Source organism: Ostrea edulis, chromosome 6 (assembly GCF_947568905.1).
Source record: "Ostrea edulis chromosome 6, xbOstEdul1.1, whole genome shotgun sequence".
Classification (NCBI taxonomy): Eukaryota; Metazoa; Mollusca; class Bivalvia; order Ostreida; family Ostreidae; genus Ostrea; species Ostrea edulis.
The window spans coordinates 85,008,241-85,025,894 of record NC_079169.1 but is presented as its reverse complement, the minus strand read 5'-3'; the positions used below and the strand labels follow the sequence as shown (position 1 = coordinate 85,025,894).

General features: G+C 36.4%; 1 protein-coding gene across 5 annotated transcripts; it reads right to left on the bottom strand.

The window, feature by feature from the left end:
* Positions 1–1,409: 1,409 nt before the first annotated feature.
* LOC125683600 (choline/ethanolamine kinase-like) lies at positions 1,410–16,953 on the bottom strand. Of its 5 annotated transcripts, none has more exons than XM_048924930.2 (10): positions 15,545–16,953; positions 10,713–10,842; positions 8,968–9,190; positions 8,561–8,694; positions 5,213–5,323; positions 4,795–4,853; positions 3,914–3,998; positions 3,550–3,658; positions 1,953–2,138; positions 1,410–1,728 (listed from the first exon to the last, which is right to left on the bottom strand). In XM_048924930.2, the coding sequence occupies exons 1-10, from the start codon at positions 15,753–15,755 to the stop codon at positions 1,657–1,659; spliced, it is 1,320 nt and encodes a 439-aa protein (XP_048780887.2). In that variant the 5' UTR covers positions 15,756–16,953; the 3' UTR covers positions 1,410–1,656. The 5 variants fall into 5 exon arrangements, with proteins under 5 accessions (XP_048780887.2, XP_055998413.1, XP_055998410.1 ...); XM_056142438.1 differs by lacking the exon at positions 15,545–16,953 and adding an exon at positions 11,659–11,686; XM_056142435.1 differs by lacking the exon at positions 1,410–1,728 and having other exon boundaries at positions 2,120–3,658.
* Between the last annotated feature and the right edge of the window lie 701 nt (positions 16,954–17,654).

Below are 17,654 nucleotides of genomic sequence, written 5' to 3'. Positions count from 1 at the left end.
CTTTTTAGTCAACACACTCTGAAGACTCAACATGCATCAACTGACAAAGTTTGATGATTGCAAGTCAAATAGTATCTGAAATATTAAAATATAGCCGTCAAATTCCAAAAGATGGTCACGGTGACCTACTTTTTGGTCAACAAACTATGAAGACTCAAGATGCATCAACTGACAAAGTTTGATGATCCTAGCTTTCATAGTGTCCAAAATATGCATCTAAAATTGAAAATGTGAAATTCAAAAAGTAGGTCACCGTGACCTACTTTTTTTATAAATATGTTTCGAGGCCTCTAGATGCATCAACTTACAAGGTTTGATGATTCTAAACCTCTCGGTATCTGAAATATCAACCTAAAATGTATTCATAAATGATTAGTCATAAAATTCAGAAAGTAGGTCATGGTGACATACTTTTCACATGACGCAGTTCAAGGTCCCATGATCCATCAACTGACAACTTTTGATGATCATAGGCTTAAAAGTGTCCAAGATATGCATCAAAATCCATTTAATAATAATTACCTGCGAAATTCAAAAAGAAGGTCACCATGACCTACTTTTGAGACAACATGATATTAGGTCCTAAGATGCATCAACTGACAAAATTTGATGATCCTAGTCCTTATACTAAGCAAAATATCAAAGTTTTAACAAAACAAAATTTAAGGTCAACTTTGAAGTGACCTCGAGACCACACCCTTTGCCCCAGGATGATGCCATGAACAATTTTTTATCCATAACCTATCCTCATCCTTATGCATAAGTTTGGTGATAATTTGCCCCGTGGTTCTTGAGAAGAAGATTTTTTAGCAACCACTACTTTTGTTTGCATTTTCCTAATTATCTCCCCTTGTTAAAGGGACACAACCCTAGTTTCAGTACAAATGAAAGCCCTTGGGCCAAGGATACCCTGTGACAAATTTGACAAAAATTGACCAAGGGGTTCTTGAGATATAGCCCTTTATCCATAAAGTTGACGCACACTGCATGCCAGACATATGGCCATATGATTACATATGTAACTCTTTGAGCCTTTGGCTCAGAAGAGTTAAAAAAGTGGGACATCCTGACTGCAGCCAAGACAGGAAACATATCCCCCCTCCCCCCCCAAGCCTCACTGGGACATTTAAAGACTTTCTCAACATGAAGTTTGACGTGCAGATAGAGTTATCATTAAAAGTTATGTTTCTGATCCCTTCTACTTCATACTAGAATACACATCTACTTTCCAGAACCATGGCATATTCTGTACCAATTTATGTTGACCAACTGCAATTTTCCCATAATTATCAAGGATTTGCTTCCTGTTTGCAATTTTGGGGCGGGTAGGTTTCCGCTTAGATGCAGTAAAGTTGCATGGAAAATGAATTTGTAGCCCATCACGATATTCAATAATAAGGACAAATGTCTTCGTCATTTATTCTTTTATTAAAAACATATTGCTTCCATTTACATAAATGAATGCGAATTCATTCAAATACATTCTTTGGTTCAAGAATTACAATCAAAATTCAATGTAAAAATATTCATGTAAAAATAATCAACAATAAAAACTGTATACATCAACTTAAATTCATATATTAAGAAAGACACGTGTAGTTCCTTAATCCCACCTCCAAATACTGAAGTTGATTCAGGACTGATGGGAATGGCACGTCAGATCAGACCTTCCTTCTTGTTGGAAGCCTTCTTTGTGAAATATCCCTCGAACCTCGTAACTGCATACTCCTAAAAGAGGCAGGTAAGTATGAACACATATACTCTGAGAGATTGTGTAACATAAATCTTGTTCCTCCACATATGCAACTTTTCAATAGTCTAACTGGCATAATGCAGAAAACTTCTCCTCAACATTACTTGCATAATTTGTTAAAATATTAAAAATAATTTATTCTCACGAAAGATCCAGACCATGTAGATGTTTATATTTGTCATGTCTTCACTTGACTTACCAAGTACCCAAATTCAATGTCTGAAATTTCTTTTTGAATGATGGACCACAATGCCCAGAAGAAATGAGACGTCATGGCTAAAATGTTGGCTTCTCTGTACAACTGCTTTAATGCGTCCTCACTCATCTCTAGTGGTTCAGGAAGGAACTTGTTTTGTTCCAATAAATAATCACGGAAAAAATCATACTGCAAAAGAAAATATACCAAATTAAGTATATCACAATGAAACTTTTCTCATCACGTATAAAGATTCTGTGAAATTCTCTGAATGAACATATTTCACGTCACCAAAATCACTAAATCAATAGAAATTTATATACTAAATTAGGTATAAGTAAAATACAACAAAACTTTTCCAATCTCATACATGAATTTATACTTTTACATTTTGTGCCCAACCCACTTGACCATTGCTCAACCACCAAGCTGTTCTCATTCCATTTAGTCTATATCTTTATTGGCATCATATTAATCAGTGTAGTATACTTCTTAACACTCAAAAACCTTGTACAATGCATTTTATTTCTGATTTACAGAAAAATCAGATTTGCATTTAAAACTACATATACATGTACTAGTTATTCAACTGTATTTGCTTTGAAATTCTTTTTCCAGACTCTACAAGGCATACTTTCATAGTTTTTCTGTAAATCATTTTAATCAGCAAGAATTTTGTATTTGTGCAAATTCACTAGATTGCATTACACAAGACTAAGGTTCTCAATCCAAAATCCAAATAGCAACATGTGGAAATAGTAAGCGTTTTACATTTCATTTTATGAAGATACATTAGCCAGGGTATTTTCCTCTCTCGACTGTATGGGAACGATATTGATTCCCAATTACTTGGGAAAATAGCGTCAACATTTATTGGGAATTTCCTTTCATGTCAACATATGGATTTTGTTTAAAAATTAACGTTATATTCATTGTTTTACCTTTGAGCGTACATAGTGTATGAAAAGGGTGCTATATAAATATGGTATTAAAAAAAAATTGTTTTAATACAATTTTACAAACAAGCATAATTTTTTTAACCTCTACTTTCTATTTAAGAGGAAGTAAAGAAATTAGATAACTCATATGTTTCATACAAAGTGAATTACGAGCCCTGAATTACAAAAACTTAGCAACTTGTTCGTGGACATTTTATAGCCTGTCTTTGAACTGTGGGATAATCCTCCGGATGATAGGTAAAATAGGGATATTCTGTACTAACCTGTCTTTGAACCGTGGGATAATCCTCCGGATGATAGGAAAAATAGGGATATTCTGTACTAACCTGTCTTTGAACTGTGGGATAATCCTCCGGATGATAGGAAAAATAGGGATATTCTGTACTAACCTGTCTTTGAACTGTGGGATAATCCTCCGGATGATAGGCAAAATAGGGATATTCTGTACTAACCTGTCTTTGAACTGTGGGATAATCCTCCGGATGATAGGCAAAATAGGGATATTCTGTACTAACCTGTCTTTGAACTGTGGGATAATCCTCCGGATGATAAGAAAAATAGGGATATTCTGTACTAACCTGTCTTTGAACTGTGGGATAATCCTCCGGATGATAGGTAAAATAGGGATATTCTGTACTAACCTGTCTTTGAACTGTGGGATAATCCTCCGGATGATAGGAAAAATAGGGATATTCTTCGACTGAGTAATCACAGGTCCATTCACAAAAATGATTGCCAAAATCAAAACCTCTGAAATGAAGATGCAGCAGCATGAAATCTGGGTTTTCAGATAATATACTGTAAAAGTATCATATGCTGGCTGTGTATTCTTTTCAACAGAGAGCTTTATCTGAATCACTTACATTTCTAAATCCATTCTTATATCTCAATTGTAGTGCAACATACTTAATATAAAAAGGAAATCTGCACTATATCGCCGAAAATTCATTTCTCTTTTAAATTTTATAAACTATACAAAATATAATGTCCGTTTTGCCTTCTCACCGATAGTTATAGCTGCCATACTCCCAGTCTATCACTGTCAGTTTCTTGTCATCATCTAATTCATCTTCTATTAACAAAATGTTTCCTGAAAATCACAGACATCTCTTTATAAAAACCATACTCACATTGTTACATAAATAAAAGACTTTTATAATACACCAAAGTTATTATGTGCCATAAAAAGTGCTATTTTCTTATCATTACTGAAAAATTTATATTCTTACAACTAGATGTAAAGACAAAGCCCATAAATCTGAAAATTGAAAGCGGGTCTTCTTCTTCTGCCTAATCCAAATATTATGTATAAAATTATGAAAATATTCCCAAGGACACTTATGTTATCAAGCAGTCATAGGAAGTGCTAATGAACGGACAGTTCAACAGTGATTGATATCAGGACCCTAATGAAATTATTCATGAAAATGGCAAGTTACAGAGCGATTAATATAGGGCACCAGCCATATGGCGGGGTCCTATCTAATTTAATCTTCAAACAACATGAACCTTTCTAAATGATCATTGCTCCAAGTTTGTGAAATAATGTTCTCTTTAATTATCTGGAAAAGAATTTCATACTTCTTTCCCCTTTTGGCTTTGATATTTCCAAATGACCTTGACTAGGATCATGACATATTTTCTAGCAAGCTCTGTTTAACAAATTATAAAATGAGCTAACTATCTTTCTCCATTCCCAAATTGTGATCTTGATATAAAATATAACGGACAGACTGATAGACATATACAGTGATTTCTAGTTGACAGCACTGGCCACAGATAGCGGTATTACATGCTTCCTAGATCAATATGGAAAGCGTCATGAAGTACAAAACTTTGGACTTTGGATACTAAAACCTTGTCATTCAAGCACATTTCAAACTTACCCTCTTGTAAATCATTATGAGAGAACACCACCGGTGATGAACATTTATCCATCATGGATCTGAAAAAGTGCACAGAGGACAACAATATATAGTGATGAAACCGTTCAAAAAGAAACACATTATATGTAATGATAATTGTCCACACACCATGTAAACATGTGCAAAGTTCATTTCTGATGCATGATAGTTAAAGGAGGCAATTAACCTAAATACACGAGTACAAAATCTCATTGTATCTTTATTTGGTAAAAACATCCCAGACATTAAGAAATAGCAGATAAAAATGTCCTTGTCTTCTAATCGTGCCTTGTTCAGAGTTACTTTACATAGTCAATTCCACTCTATATTTCTTACTGAGTTTTATTCAGTGTTAGTCATCTTAACTATTAGTATTATACAACACAGAGTGGGTACTTACAATAACTCCAATAGCTCCTTCCTGAGTTGAAAAGATTGTAACTTTCTAACCAAAGGACATGGTTTATGTGAAGAGGAACTTTCTAAAATTCTTTCAACCTCTACCATCCACCTGTTAGTAAGCCATGAAAGATTGTCATTACTGCATACATATATATATATATATATACATCCAATAATAAAAGTCAAGAAACACAAAACTCGAATAACATTTCACTGTTAGCGCTTTCGGCTTTAATGCCTCTTCAGACAGTTCTAAAATTTTATAACTGTCTGAAGAGGCATTAAAGCCGAAAGCGCTAACAGTGAAATGTTATTCGAGTTTTGTGTTTCTTGACTTTTATTATTGGATGTATTTACTGTATCAAATAACGAATTCTTTTTTACAAACTATATATATATATACAATGTAGGTACGCATGTATTACTTCATACTGTGTCAAAATTAGCATTCTGACAGTAATTCTATTAGCATTCTGACATTAATTTTATTAGCATTCTGACCATAATTCTATCAGCATTCTGACCATGTTTTTATAAGCATTCTGACCATAATTCTATTAGCATTCTGACCATGTTTTTATAAGCATTCTGACAGTAATTCTATTAGCATTCTGACATTAATTTTATTAGCATTCTGACCATAATTCTATCAGCATTCTGACCATGTTTTTATAAGCATTCTGACCATAATTCTATCAGCATTCTGACCATGTTTTTATAAGCATTCTGATGTTTTTATTAGCATTCTGATATTGCTTTTATTAGTATTCTAACATTGGTTTTATTAGCCTTCTGACATTGTTTTTATTAGTATTCTAAATTTCTTATATTGCTTTTATTAGCATTCTAATATTGGTTTTATTAGCCTTCTGACATAGTTTTTATTAGTATTCTGACCATATTTTTATTTGCATTCTGATATTGCTTTTATGAGTATTCTAAAATTGGTTTTATTAGCCTTCTGACATTGTTTTTATTAGCATTCTGACCATGTTTTTATTAGCATTCTGACAATGTTTTTATACCCCCATGACAAAAATAACCATGACTTTTTTTTCTTTTGTCACATCCTCCATTTTATATGATGTGCCAGACAACTAAATGTATAATATTTACATTTACTAATCAGGCCTACTGATGCATAATTAAATATTGGGCAGAAGGTTTCTAAATGATTCATCAAGGAGTACATTTGCTAATATTGGCACAGTGGTTCTCCAGAGATTGGAAAATGTGTATATATATATATAGATATAGTTAATTTGTTATGATCTTCTGGACATCTAAGTATCTAGCTAAACAAGAGGTACTGTGAGCAATGCTCACTAAGAATACCCCCCGCTTACCCCAATCTCCCAAAGGGTGTTGGTAATAGGTATAAACTACCTCTTTTCTGAGTGTAAAAAACAAATGGCATGACAAACCGAACCATATTGCTACTTCGATGTCCAGTGCACGTGACCTTTGACCCCAAAATCGATAGGGAACATCTTCATCCCATGGGTAGTCCATATGTGTGATATGGTGACTGTAGGTGGAAAGGATAACGCTTTAGAGCCCGGAAACCACATTGCTACTTCGATGTCCAGTGCGCTTGACCTTTGACCTTTTGACCCCAAAATCAATAGGGAACATCTTCATCCCATGGGTAGTCCATATGTATGATATGGTGACTGTACGTGGAAAGGATAACGCTTTAGAGCCCGGAAACCATATTGCTACTTCGATGTCCAGTGCACTTGACCTTTGACCTTTTGACCCCAAAATCAATAGGGAACATCTTCATCCCATGGGTAGTCCATATGTATGATATGGTGACTGTAGGTGGAAAGGATAACGCTTTAGAGCCCGGAAACCACATTGCTACTTCGATGTCCAGTGCGCTTGACCTTTGACCTTTTGACCCCAAAATCAATAGGGAACATCTTCATCCCATGGGTAGTCCATATGTATGATATGGTGACTGTAGGTGGAAAGGATAACGCTTTAGAGCCCGGAAACCATATTGCTACTTCGATGTCCAGTGCACTTGACCTTTGACCTTTTGACCCCAAAATCAATAGGGAACATCTTCATCCCATGGGTAGTCCATATGTATGATATGGTGACTGTAGGTGGAAAGGATAATGCTTTAGAGCCCGGAAACCATATTGCTACTTTGATGTCCAGTGCGCATGACCTTTGACCTTTTGACCCCAAAATCGATAGGGAACATCTTCATCCCATGGGTAGTCCATATGTATGATATGGTGACTGTAGGTGGAAAGGATAACGCTTTAGAGCCCGGAAACCATATTGCTACTTCGATGTCCAGTGCACTTGACCTTTGACCTTTTGACCCCAAAATCGATAAGGAACATCTTCATCCCATGGGTAGTCCATATGTATGATATGGTGACTGTAGGTGGAAAGGATAACGCTTTAGAGCCCGGAAACCATATTGCTACTTCGATGTCCAGTGCGCTTGACCTTTGACCTTTTGACCCCAAAATCGATAGGGAACATCTTCATCCCATGGGTAGTCCATATGTATGATATGGTGACGGTAGGTGGAAAGGATAATGCTTTAGAGTCCGGAAACCATTGCGTCTACAGACGGACGGACGGACAGACAGACGGACAACCCGATTCCAGTATACCCCCCCCCCCCCCCCACAACTTGTTGCGGGGGGTATAACTATCCTCCTAAACAAAAGACATGCACATTTAACTCTGTCATTGTACCTACGAGCCTTGGAATACGGTAGTGGTTGTATATATAGTACTGTAATTGTATATACGAGTCGTACTGTAATTGTAATTACGAGCCTTGGAATACGGTAGTGGTTGTATATATAGTACTGTAATTGTAACTACGAGCCTTGGAATACGGTAGTGGTTGTATATATAGTACTGTCTTATTAATGTCTTACTGTTATGCCCTCTGGGCCCAAAATTGGAATAAACGTATCTTATCTTATTACTGTAACTGTATCTACAAGCCTTGGAATACTGTAATAGTTGTATATTTAGCTTAAAGTATATAAGCTTAAAACAAGGGCAGTATAAGTGGTGCATTCCAACACCTGTGTGAAAAGCATGAGAGCCAAAAATTTACGTAAATCAATACTTGGCCTCCTAATTTTTACTACCCATATGATATGTAGGGCATACTTTTGCCCTTGAACTTTGATTGATATATTTTAGGGATCCATACCCTTATCAATCCTGATATTTGTATCACTCTAAATATTTCAAAGAGATTCGCAAACCCCCATCCCCCTCCCTGAATAATCCTAGTTTCATGTCTGTTTAATTTTAGATACCTCGTCTAATTCGTACTTAGAAGATGTTAAAATATACTTACTCATTCATTTGCTTGCGTAGAAAATTAGGCTGCTTGGTGAGGGGCATCTCAAGAGTATGAAAGAAAGCAAGCTTTTGAGCGATAGTTTGTGAAAGCTTTAAATTTTGAAGTTCCGTACGCTTCAGTGATCTGGACTGTAAAATAAAATTACGTGAAAAGTTATGCGATTATTCATCTGCATCAGCCATGGGTATACTAATAATATAATAAAGCTCCAAAACTTCACAACAAAGCTACCTGCGTATAAGTAGCGGCTAACATTGCATGCCTTTTGGAGTCCTTTAAATCTATACCTCAGTGATATTTAAGCTGATAAACACAGTCACTGCTGCCTATAATACATTAATGAAAAAAATTGTGCAAATCACGACAAATGAAAGAATTTATAAAAAAATGTGAATATTTACAGGTATGTACTCTTCAATTCGTCCTTCTGGATACATTCCATAGAGCTTTGGTCCTTTCTTCTTTTCAGAAAACAAAGCAAAAATGACAGAGTTTCTGAGCATATAATCATTCCTTTGAGCAATTTCACCATACACTCTCATAAGAACTTGAAACGGCTCATTTTCTTCTGTTTCTGTTCCATCTGGCAGGGAGCAGAGGTACAGCCTATTTGTCAGTCCACCACTATTAATAAAACAAAAACATATATAACAAGAGGTACTGTGAGCAATGCTCACTAAGAATACCCCCCGCTTACCCCAATCTCCCAAAGGGTGTTGGTAATAGGTATAAACTACCTCTTTTCTGAGTGTAAAAAACAAATGGCATGACAAACCGAACCATATTGCTACTTCGATGTCCAGTGCGCATGACCTTTGACCTTTTGACCCCAAAATCGATAGGAAACATCTTCATCCCATGGGTAGTCCATATGTATGATATGGTGACAGCAGGTGGAAAGGATAATGCTTTAGAGCCCGGAAACCATATTGCTACTTCGATGTCCAGTGCACTTGACCTTTGACCTTTTGACCCCAAAATCGATAGGGAACATCTTCATCCCATGGGTAGTCCATATGTATGATATGGTGACTGCAGGTGGAAAGGTTAAGGCTTTAGAGCCCGGAAACCATATTGCTACTTCGATGTCCAGTGCACTTGACCTTTGACCTTTTGACCCCAAAATCGATAGGGAACATCTTCATCCCATGGGTAGTCCATATGTATGATATGGTGACTGTAGGTGGAAAGGATAAGGCTTTAGAGCCCGGAAACCATATTGCTACTTCGATGTCCAGTGCACTTGACCTTTGACCTTTTGACCCCAAAATCGATAGGGAACATCTTCATCCCATGGGTAGTCCATATGTATGATATGGTGACTGTAGGTGGAAAGGATAACGCTTTAGAGCCCGGAAACCATATTGCTTCTTCGATGTCCAGTGCGCTTGACCTTTGACCTTTTGACCCCAAAATCGATAGGGAACATCTTCATCCCATGGGTAGTCCATATGTATGATATGGTGACGGTAGGTGGAAAGGATAATGCTTTAGAGTCCGGAAACCATTGCGTCTACAGACGGACGGACGGACAGACGGACAACCCGATTCCAGTATACCCCCCCCACAACTTGTTGCGGGGGGTATAATAATAATACTAAATATGAAGTGGATGTGCATTTATATGATGTAGATCTACTGAAAAGTCCTACCTTACCTATATCAGAGAAATATCTAATTCAAAATACAATGAATGTGTGTGCTCGATTTACTTTTAAGCAAAGTTCTGTAACACTTACTCTTGTTGCTTTTTGTAGCTAGTACACATGTGTATATATACATGTACAGTTATTCTATGCAAGTTATATTCTCTTCAATATAAAATTGTGACATTAACTTAAAAATCGCATGACTCCTGCTGGGTGTTTTTTTTTTAAATAAATAATTCATATCTTAATTAATTCACATTACTTGCTCCATAAGTTAGATAAAGTTAAATATAACTGATGTAATGTCTTATAAATAAATCCTAAAACATTTAAATACAGCGGTTTGTTTACATTCTCGAGTCGTGACCTTAATTTCGCGTGATAGTGACGTGTATATTTTGATGTCTACACGCGCATTGTACAAGCCATCGCCACGTTGTTATTAGTAATAATATTACATGTAAGTTTACGGAAACATCAAACTATAAAATATATACCTTATTGGTTTTATTTGTAAATCTTCTTTGGAAATTTGATTCCAGGCGCCCCCGAGAGATTTTCTACACCATCTGAACGCCTTTTCTTTCACATCTTCCGTCCGGTTTTCACCCATTTTCAACGGCAGTCCTACATAGATAAAGAGACAGTTCAAAGTATGGACAAAGTGCGAAAACGTGGACCAAAGATATCGTTTCATTGCTCCCCGCAACTCTGCGTCAATCCGATAACAGCGATTCATATCTAACAACATGGCTGTTCTCACGTCGTCTACTGTTTACTATTGTGCGCAACAAGGTGCGCGTTCTGTTTTTATCTGCGGAAAACACGTGATGGTACGATTTCTAGTCATAACGCATGGTTCTAAGTTCTCTCTATATACGTGAATATATACAATAATATATAGACCTAGCGCAACGAGAATATTTATTTTGTGTGTGCAGGATGGCGAAGGAGATGTAATCCATGTTTTGATGAAAAGGTGTAAATCATGTAATAAAAAAATGACAATTAACCAACGAGAAGAAATATTTCAATTCATATATTTATATAATGTAGTTATAATAATAATTCCCCAAAAAAATGAATTATTTCTGCTTTAGACAATGAACAAAAACTAAATTCAATTCGGAAGATAGAGAAATTCTTCACTTTGAGGGCATATTGATGTACCTTATACAACATTATGCATGTCATATATGTGTGTTTGAAATATATGCATTGCATTCTATCCATTGACATGTCTTCTCTTGATTATTACAATTATCTCATGCTTGTCTGTTTTGGACCCTAAATATTAGGAAAAAAATATGCAACATCTTGATCAGTATTTGTTATTCAAAAAAATACACACACACACACGAAACTTTCGACATTTAAAATTCATGCAAAAACAGTAAGTTCTACGCCTTATTTTCAAAGTGTCCTCGTCCTGAACTTCGTTACCTTCTTTTCCATGTCTTAAAAGCAGTCTGCAATACTAGCTGCCAGTTCTAAGCAGATAAATCCGGTAATTTCCAGTACCGACCAGATAATTCTGACTTTCAAAACAATGTTTTTATAATGTTATGAGGATCGCGACTGAACAAAATTTCTCGTGATTTTCGGGAGGTTCGTGTGAATATCAACTTATCAAATGACTGTTCAGTATACTAATTTGTCCCTCACATTATATAATGTATACATGTATATGTGTGTGCAATATAAAACCCGGGAGCTACATATGCAAATTTAGGTAAATCATTTATTCCTGCATTTTGCACGTGTGGCGAACTGCACTAACACTCCCAACTTTCGATGTTGAAGTTTATGTATCCATCTCACATAACATCATACTCGAAATTGTCATCCTCTAAATCGTTTTGGGGTTTTCCGAATCATTCGGATTTCATGACCCATTGGTAATGTACATGGTTATTTTTAGAATTCAAAACATGTTTACAAAAACCGACTTTTGAATTCTTAAAATTACTTTTGTATGGTTATTCCTTCGCACCGATATAAGGTTGGAAAAAGTCGTCCAATATGCGCCATTCATTCATACTCTACTTCCTCCTCGTGGAGATTCATATCACAACATATTTACACTGTTACAAGGACACTGTCATAAACATAACACGTCAAGTACATTTATAGACAATCTCGACTCACTTGCGAACTTACCAAATGGTGAGACAATAATAGAAACTTAATTAAGTTTTAAATATAGAATTTGCATGTACAGGTTAACGATTACCCTCGCGGATTTCGTGTGTTTTGTATACTTTTTTGCAATGCATAAAGCACATCTTAGTTGTTTTTCAAACACATAACTGATAACATTTTTATTACATATTCTATCATATTTTAATCTGTATAGAGAGTACACGGGCTTTAATCCTTTTCTTTGAGCCATAAAAGTGTCCTGGAACGCATGTTAACCTAACTCGACGATTATGACGTCACATCTGTTTACAAATAATGGAACGCTAATTAAAATTGCATAGAATTTTTAAAAAAAATTATAATAAAGATTATTGCCTATAACGGAGAAAATCTCGACATATCGGCCGTTGCGCGGAAGTCCCCCCCCCCCCCCTACACACACACACACACACACACACACACACAAAGCGAGCATATTTCACAATGTCCAGTCAATAACCTATAATTCATTGTTCAAAATCTTCACGTCGCAATGCACGATATGCCTTTCTGTTTAGATTTTGAAAAGATGAGACAATGTGCCTCAAAGTTAGTAGCAATCCCCACTTTGACTCTGTGGTTTCTTTTGGTTGGTTCCATTTCATTACAAGTATGTGATTAGAAACACTCCAAACAAATGTATTGGAAGTTTTGATGAGACAGAGAGAAGATGGTTGCAGGTTTTAAAACAGGTGCGCAGTCTGAGAATAACGGTAACACAATAATTCAAATGGGGTCTCTATACATGACTTACACTGAATTGACCGAAAATTTGTAAAAATTGGACAATATATTTGTGTGCAAGATAGAAGAATTTACCAAACCCCATATAAAGTTCCTTACATGCAATTCTCGCTTGTTTCCGGTTTCACACAAAATAAAGTCGTTACTGATGGAAATGTTCTACACAAGACGAGCAGCCACCCTATAAAGCGCATGGACACTCACATATCTACAATAAAGTCGATATTGATTGGCACAGAATAGTGGAAGCCCGATGTTGAATCCATGCATATACTTATCTGTTAGATAAAGCGACTGTACCACTGCCTTACACAGCTGTTGTTTATAACGATATTTCAGCCATCACTAGATATTAGCTCACCGGAAGTTAATCGATATATTCTGGTGACCAGAACGCATATAATGCTCACCTGAGAGAGAGAGAGAGAGAGAGAGAGAGAGGGGGGGGACGGAGGGAAAGAGAGAGAGACAAAAAGAGATAGATAGACGGACGGAGGGAAAGACAGATAGACAGAAATACAGATAGAGACAGACGGAGGGAGATACAGAGGGAGAGAAACAAAGACAGATAGACAGACGGAGGGAGAGAGCAATATCACGGATTTGTGTAACATTACAAAGATTAATCTCTATTAAAACAGATTTATTGGTCCTCAACATTAGGTTTGTTTCTGTCCAGCTACAGGAACCAAGCCCAAAACCCGAAAGAACACTGAGCGGACTTTGAAAGATTTGCTCCCGCCCTTTCGGAATAAGTATCAATATGGACTTTGTACATAACTAATGCATGAAAAATGATAAGCCGAATATCACGGGATTTGAGGACAAGCAGTTGGTGGCAGAGAAGAAAGATTGACACAAATGTAGGAAATTACGGTATCTTTGAGTCAACAGCCATGCATGCACAGCTAATTAAGCGAATGGTGATATGGGTAAAAAATGAAAACCTTCATTTTACAGATCCGAAAGATAGTTAGTGATTGATTGTTTTCATTCAGTTTCCATATAAAGAAGGACTTATATTATTAGTCAACTTCTCCGTCTTTGACAACGTACATTTCACTCTATTTTCACATGTAAAGTTATCTTCACATGCAAAAAAAGGTAATATACCCATGTATTGAATGGCCAATAACCCCCTCCCCCATGATATGAAGTTTGGGCAAAAGCACCTATTTTAGGGGGAGGGGGCTTGTAAAGAATTTCTAGACAATTGTGAAGTCAACTATTTTTCCGGTCTGTCCCTCTCTTTTAAAGGCATAGGGTCTAAGATATTGGTGAAATTTTGCATGTTCCAAAAAAGTGGCAAAATTTAAGATCATAACTAAAATATCACAAAAAGTTTACAAACACATTGGATACGATAGTAATTACAAAATAATTCCCTGTTCTTATTTGCCTAAACTGGTACCCTGTTGACTTCGCATCTCTTATGTTTGTGTGTAGCCACCAATCAGCGTGGTACCAGTTTAAGATATTGTCCTCCAGACAATAATTTTATAAAGGGCTAAATCGTCAAAATGACTTAAATTTCAAAGCGCTGCAGCTATAGATAACTCATAATTAATACCACAAATTTGTTTTTGGGAGTTCTTCTTGTAAAATATTGTGATATCATTTTTGAGATAAAAGATAGACCCTATGCCTTTAAAAATTAACAATGGTACGTGCCTGACATATTCTCAAACATAGAGAAATCGCATTCCATTTTAATTTCGCGCGACCATGTGATTCCATCACCAATAATTTATCTTACATTGGAAGTACAGAGTTTAAACTAATTATCGGGGGAGCAATAATGACAATATATTTTGGGATTTACACATGCTTCTAATAAATGATGTAACACTAAATATGTATGTTTTTGCGCGAAAAACAAATTCATAATCAAATAATTTACGATAAAGGGAAAAAACTACACCAGAAAGAGGGTGGGGGTGAGGGGTGGGATCTGAATCCCCTAATACCCCCGCACCCCCTTCTGGATCAACACGCGTTTCTAGACTTTCACACGGGTATGTGAGGTACATGTACGAACGAAAACTTTAGTTGGAAATTGTGCTTTTGTTGAACTCTTCCGCTACAGCATACCTGGATTATTTTGTTTATTAAAAGGAAGAGAGAAAAAACCTAAACAAGTCTGAAGAAACCTTTAATACCCGATCGATCAATCTTATACCACAAGCACGAATTAAGAATTAATCATATCGTTCGTGAAAGGCTATTTCATATTTGGATATAGGCCTATCCAATGTAATATATGATAAATATATCCCACATTTCGTTTAAAACTCCTGTTAAACGATGCTTGTTTATGTGATCTGTATAATAGCACCCTTTTTCTGACAATCTCTAGTCAGTCTAGTTGCCAATAATAATAAAACAAAAAACAAAAAAAACCCACCTTTGGTAAAATTCTCGGGGAAAACATCTACACTCAGCTGTTGCCGTGATCTTAGACGGAGAGAGGCTTTGGAATGAACAGCACTTACACCGCTCATTCTTCGGCTGAGGTGGATTTTCACAGGAAAGGTTCCCATCCTCAAGAAGCCCATATATCCCGATAAAACTCTCCGACAGCTCCCCATGTGAATAATCGGCATGCTATACAACATGTACCTACAAATGAATGGTGATGTTTTCAGAAATATCAACACAAGAAGTCCATGGACTTCTGTGGATCGCTCACACCGGATAGAATGCACGAATGTCCAACGGATGAAAACGAAAACGGCGACAGAACAAAATCCGGTGATTAGTACTTGGTGGTAGATCTGCAAATCTCATTAAAATAAAATCTTCCCTAACCGTTACACTGGAGAAATCTTATTTTAATTTGATTGTCCTATCTGTCAAAGGTCAAAGCTTGGAACGCATATTAAACTCTTTTAAATCTTACGATTATCGGCGAAAGCGATTTGCAATATTAATGAATGTTTGGAGTAATACGATAAGTACCGAGTAAAACGAAAGTGCAACGCTCGAGAGTTTTCCGAGTTTGGACGACAGACGAATGATCTTGAACCTGTTATGTGACAGACAAAATGGATTTATGGTTTTCAGACTTGTAGAAATATTCCACAAGTACTCAAGATACTCAAAAGGGATATCGAGGTGCGGGGCGGGACAAGAACAGCATACGGAGGAAACCCCTCCCACAGTTAGTGATGACGCCGGGGAGGGGCTCAACTGACCCCAAACTCCTCCCTCAGCTAGTGATGAGTATAACTCCCTCTACCAAGGAATAGACGTGTTGGTGTCCGTTAACGATATCCACCGAGTTGTCATGGGGTTTTTGTAGCAACCACTAGTGATATAAAATCCACTAATTATGGTTAATGCAACATTTATCATTAGTGGTTTTTATATCATTAGTGGTTGCTACACATCCAAGTATCACAAAACAGAAAACTGTAGAATAAGATGAATAGTGCTCCAGATGCTGAGGATACAAGAGTTTATAGAACTGAATGGATCAAAAGCAATGATCATTTATAAGTAGCCAAGTATTTCTCATGATATTAAATTTTGACTTAGACCTTCGTCAATCGATCTTGATTTTAGGGACATGACACATTTGTTTGGTTAAAAGCAATTATTACATGACAAGTATGAGAACCCTATGGTTTTTAGCTCACCTGAGCTGAAAGCTCAATTGAGCTTTTCTGATCACCCGTTGTCCGTTTGTCTGTAAACTGTTCACATTTTCGACTTCTTCTTCAGAACTACTGGACCAATATCAACCAAACTTGGTAAAAAGCATCCTTGGGTGAAGGACTTTCAATTTTGTTCAAATAAAGGGTCATGTCCCCTTTAAAGGGGGGGGGGTAATCACAAAAATAGGGTGGGTCATTTAAAAATGTTTTCAAGAACCACTAGCCCAGAAGAGCTGAAATTTACATGAAAGCTTTCTGACATATATAGTGCAGATTCAAATGAAAACCAGGGGCCAAGGTGCCTCAGGTGAGCGATGTGACACATGGGCCTTTTGTTTTTTCTGTTGCAAAGTTATATCCCTGAGAGAAGATAGGATGAACGGTTTGTTGTAGCTGTTATTCGCGCGGTGTTTCTTTTTCCAGCATAAAAAGAACCTAAATTGGCTCTGTCCTGGCGCCTGAGCATCTGACACAAGGGTTATGGGATTCACAATTTCCATAGAAATTTCTGTGCTTGAGATAGTTATACACCCATTGTGTCGAGAGAAAAATTTCAAGGATGTAAGTGTATTCATATATTCATATCGAAGATTCATTTGCTGGATTTTTTTTAAATAAACTTAAAACATATCTTTTTAAACTTGCATTTAATTTATAATTTGGTGTTTGTGTATACATTTATTTTTAAAATAAAGTGACCAAAAATTCTTAGCTATCTCACGATATCCCCCCGCCCTCCCGCCGAGTCCTGACAAAGGTTATGAATTTCACATTTTTGCATTGATCATTATGACTGCAATCACATCGACATGCAGACAAGGATTGTGTCACCTGAATGTGTTAGTATGCAGTAGTGTA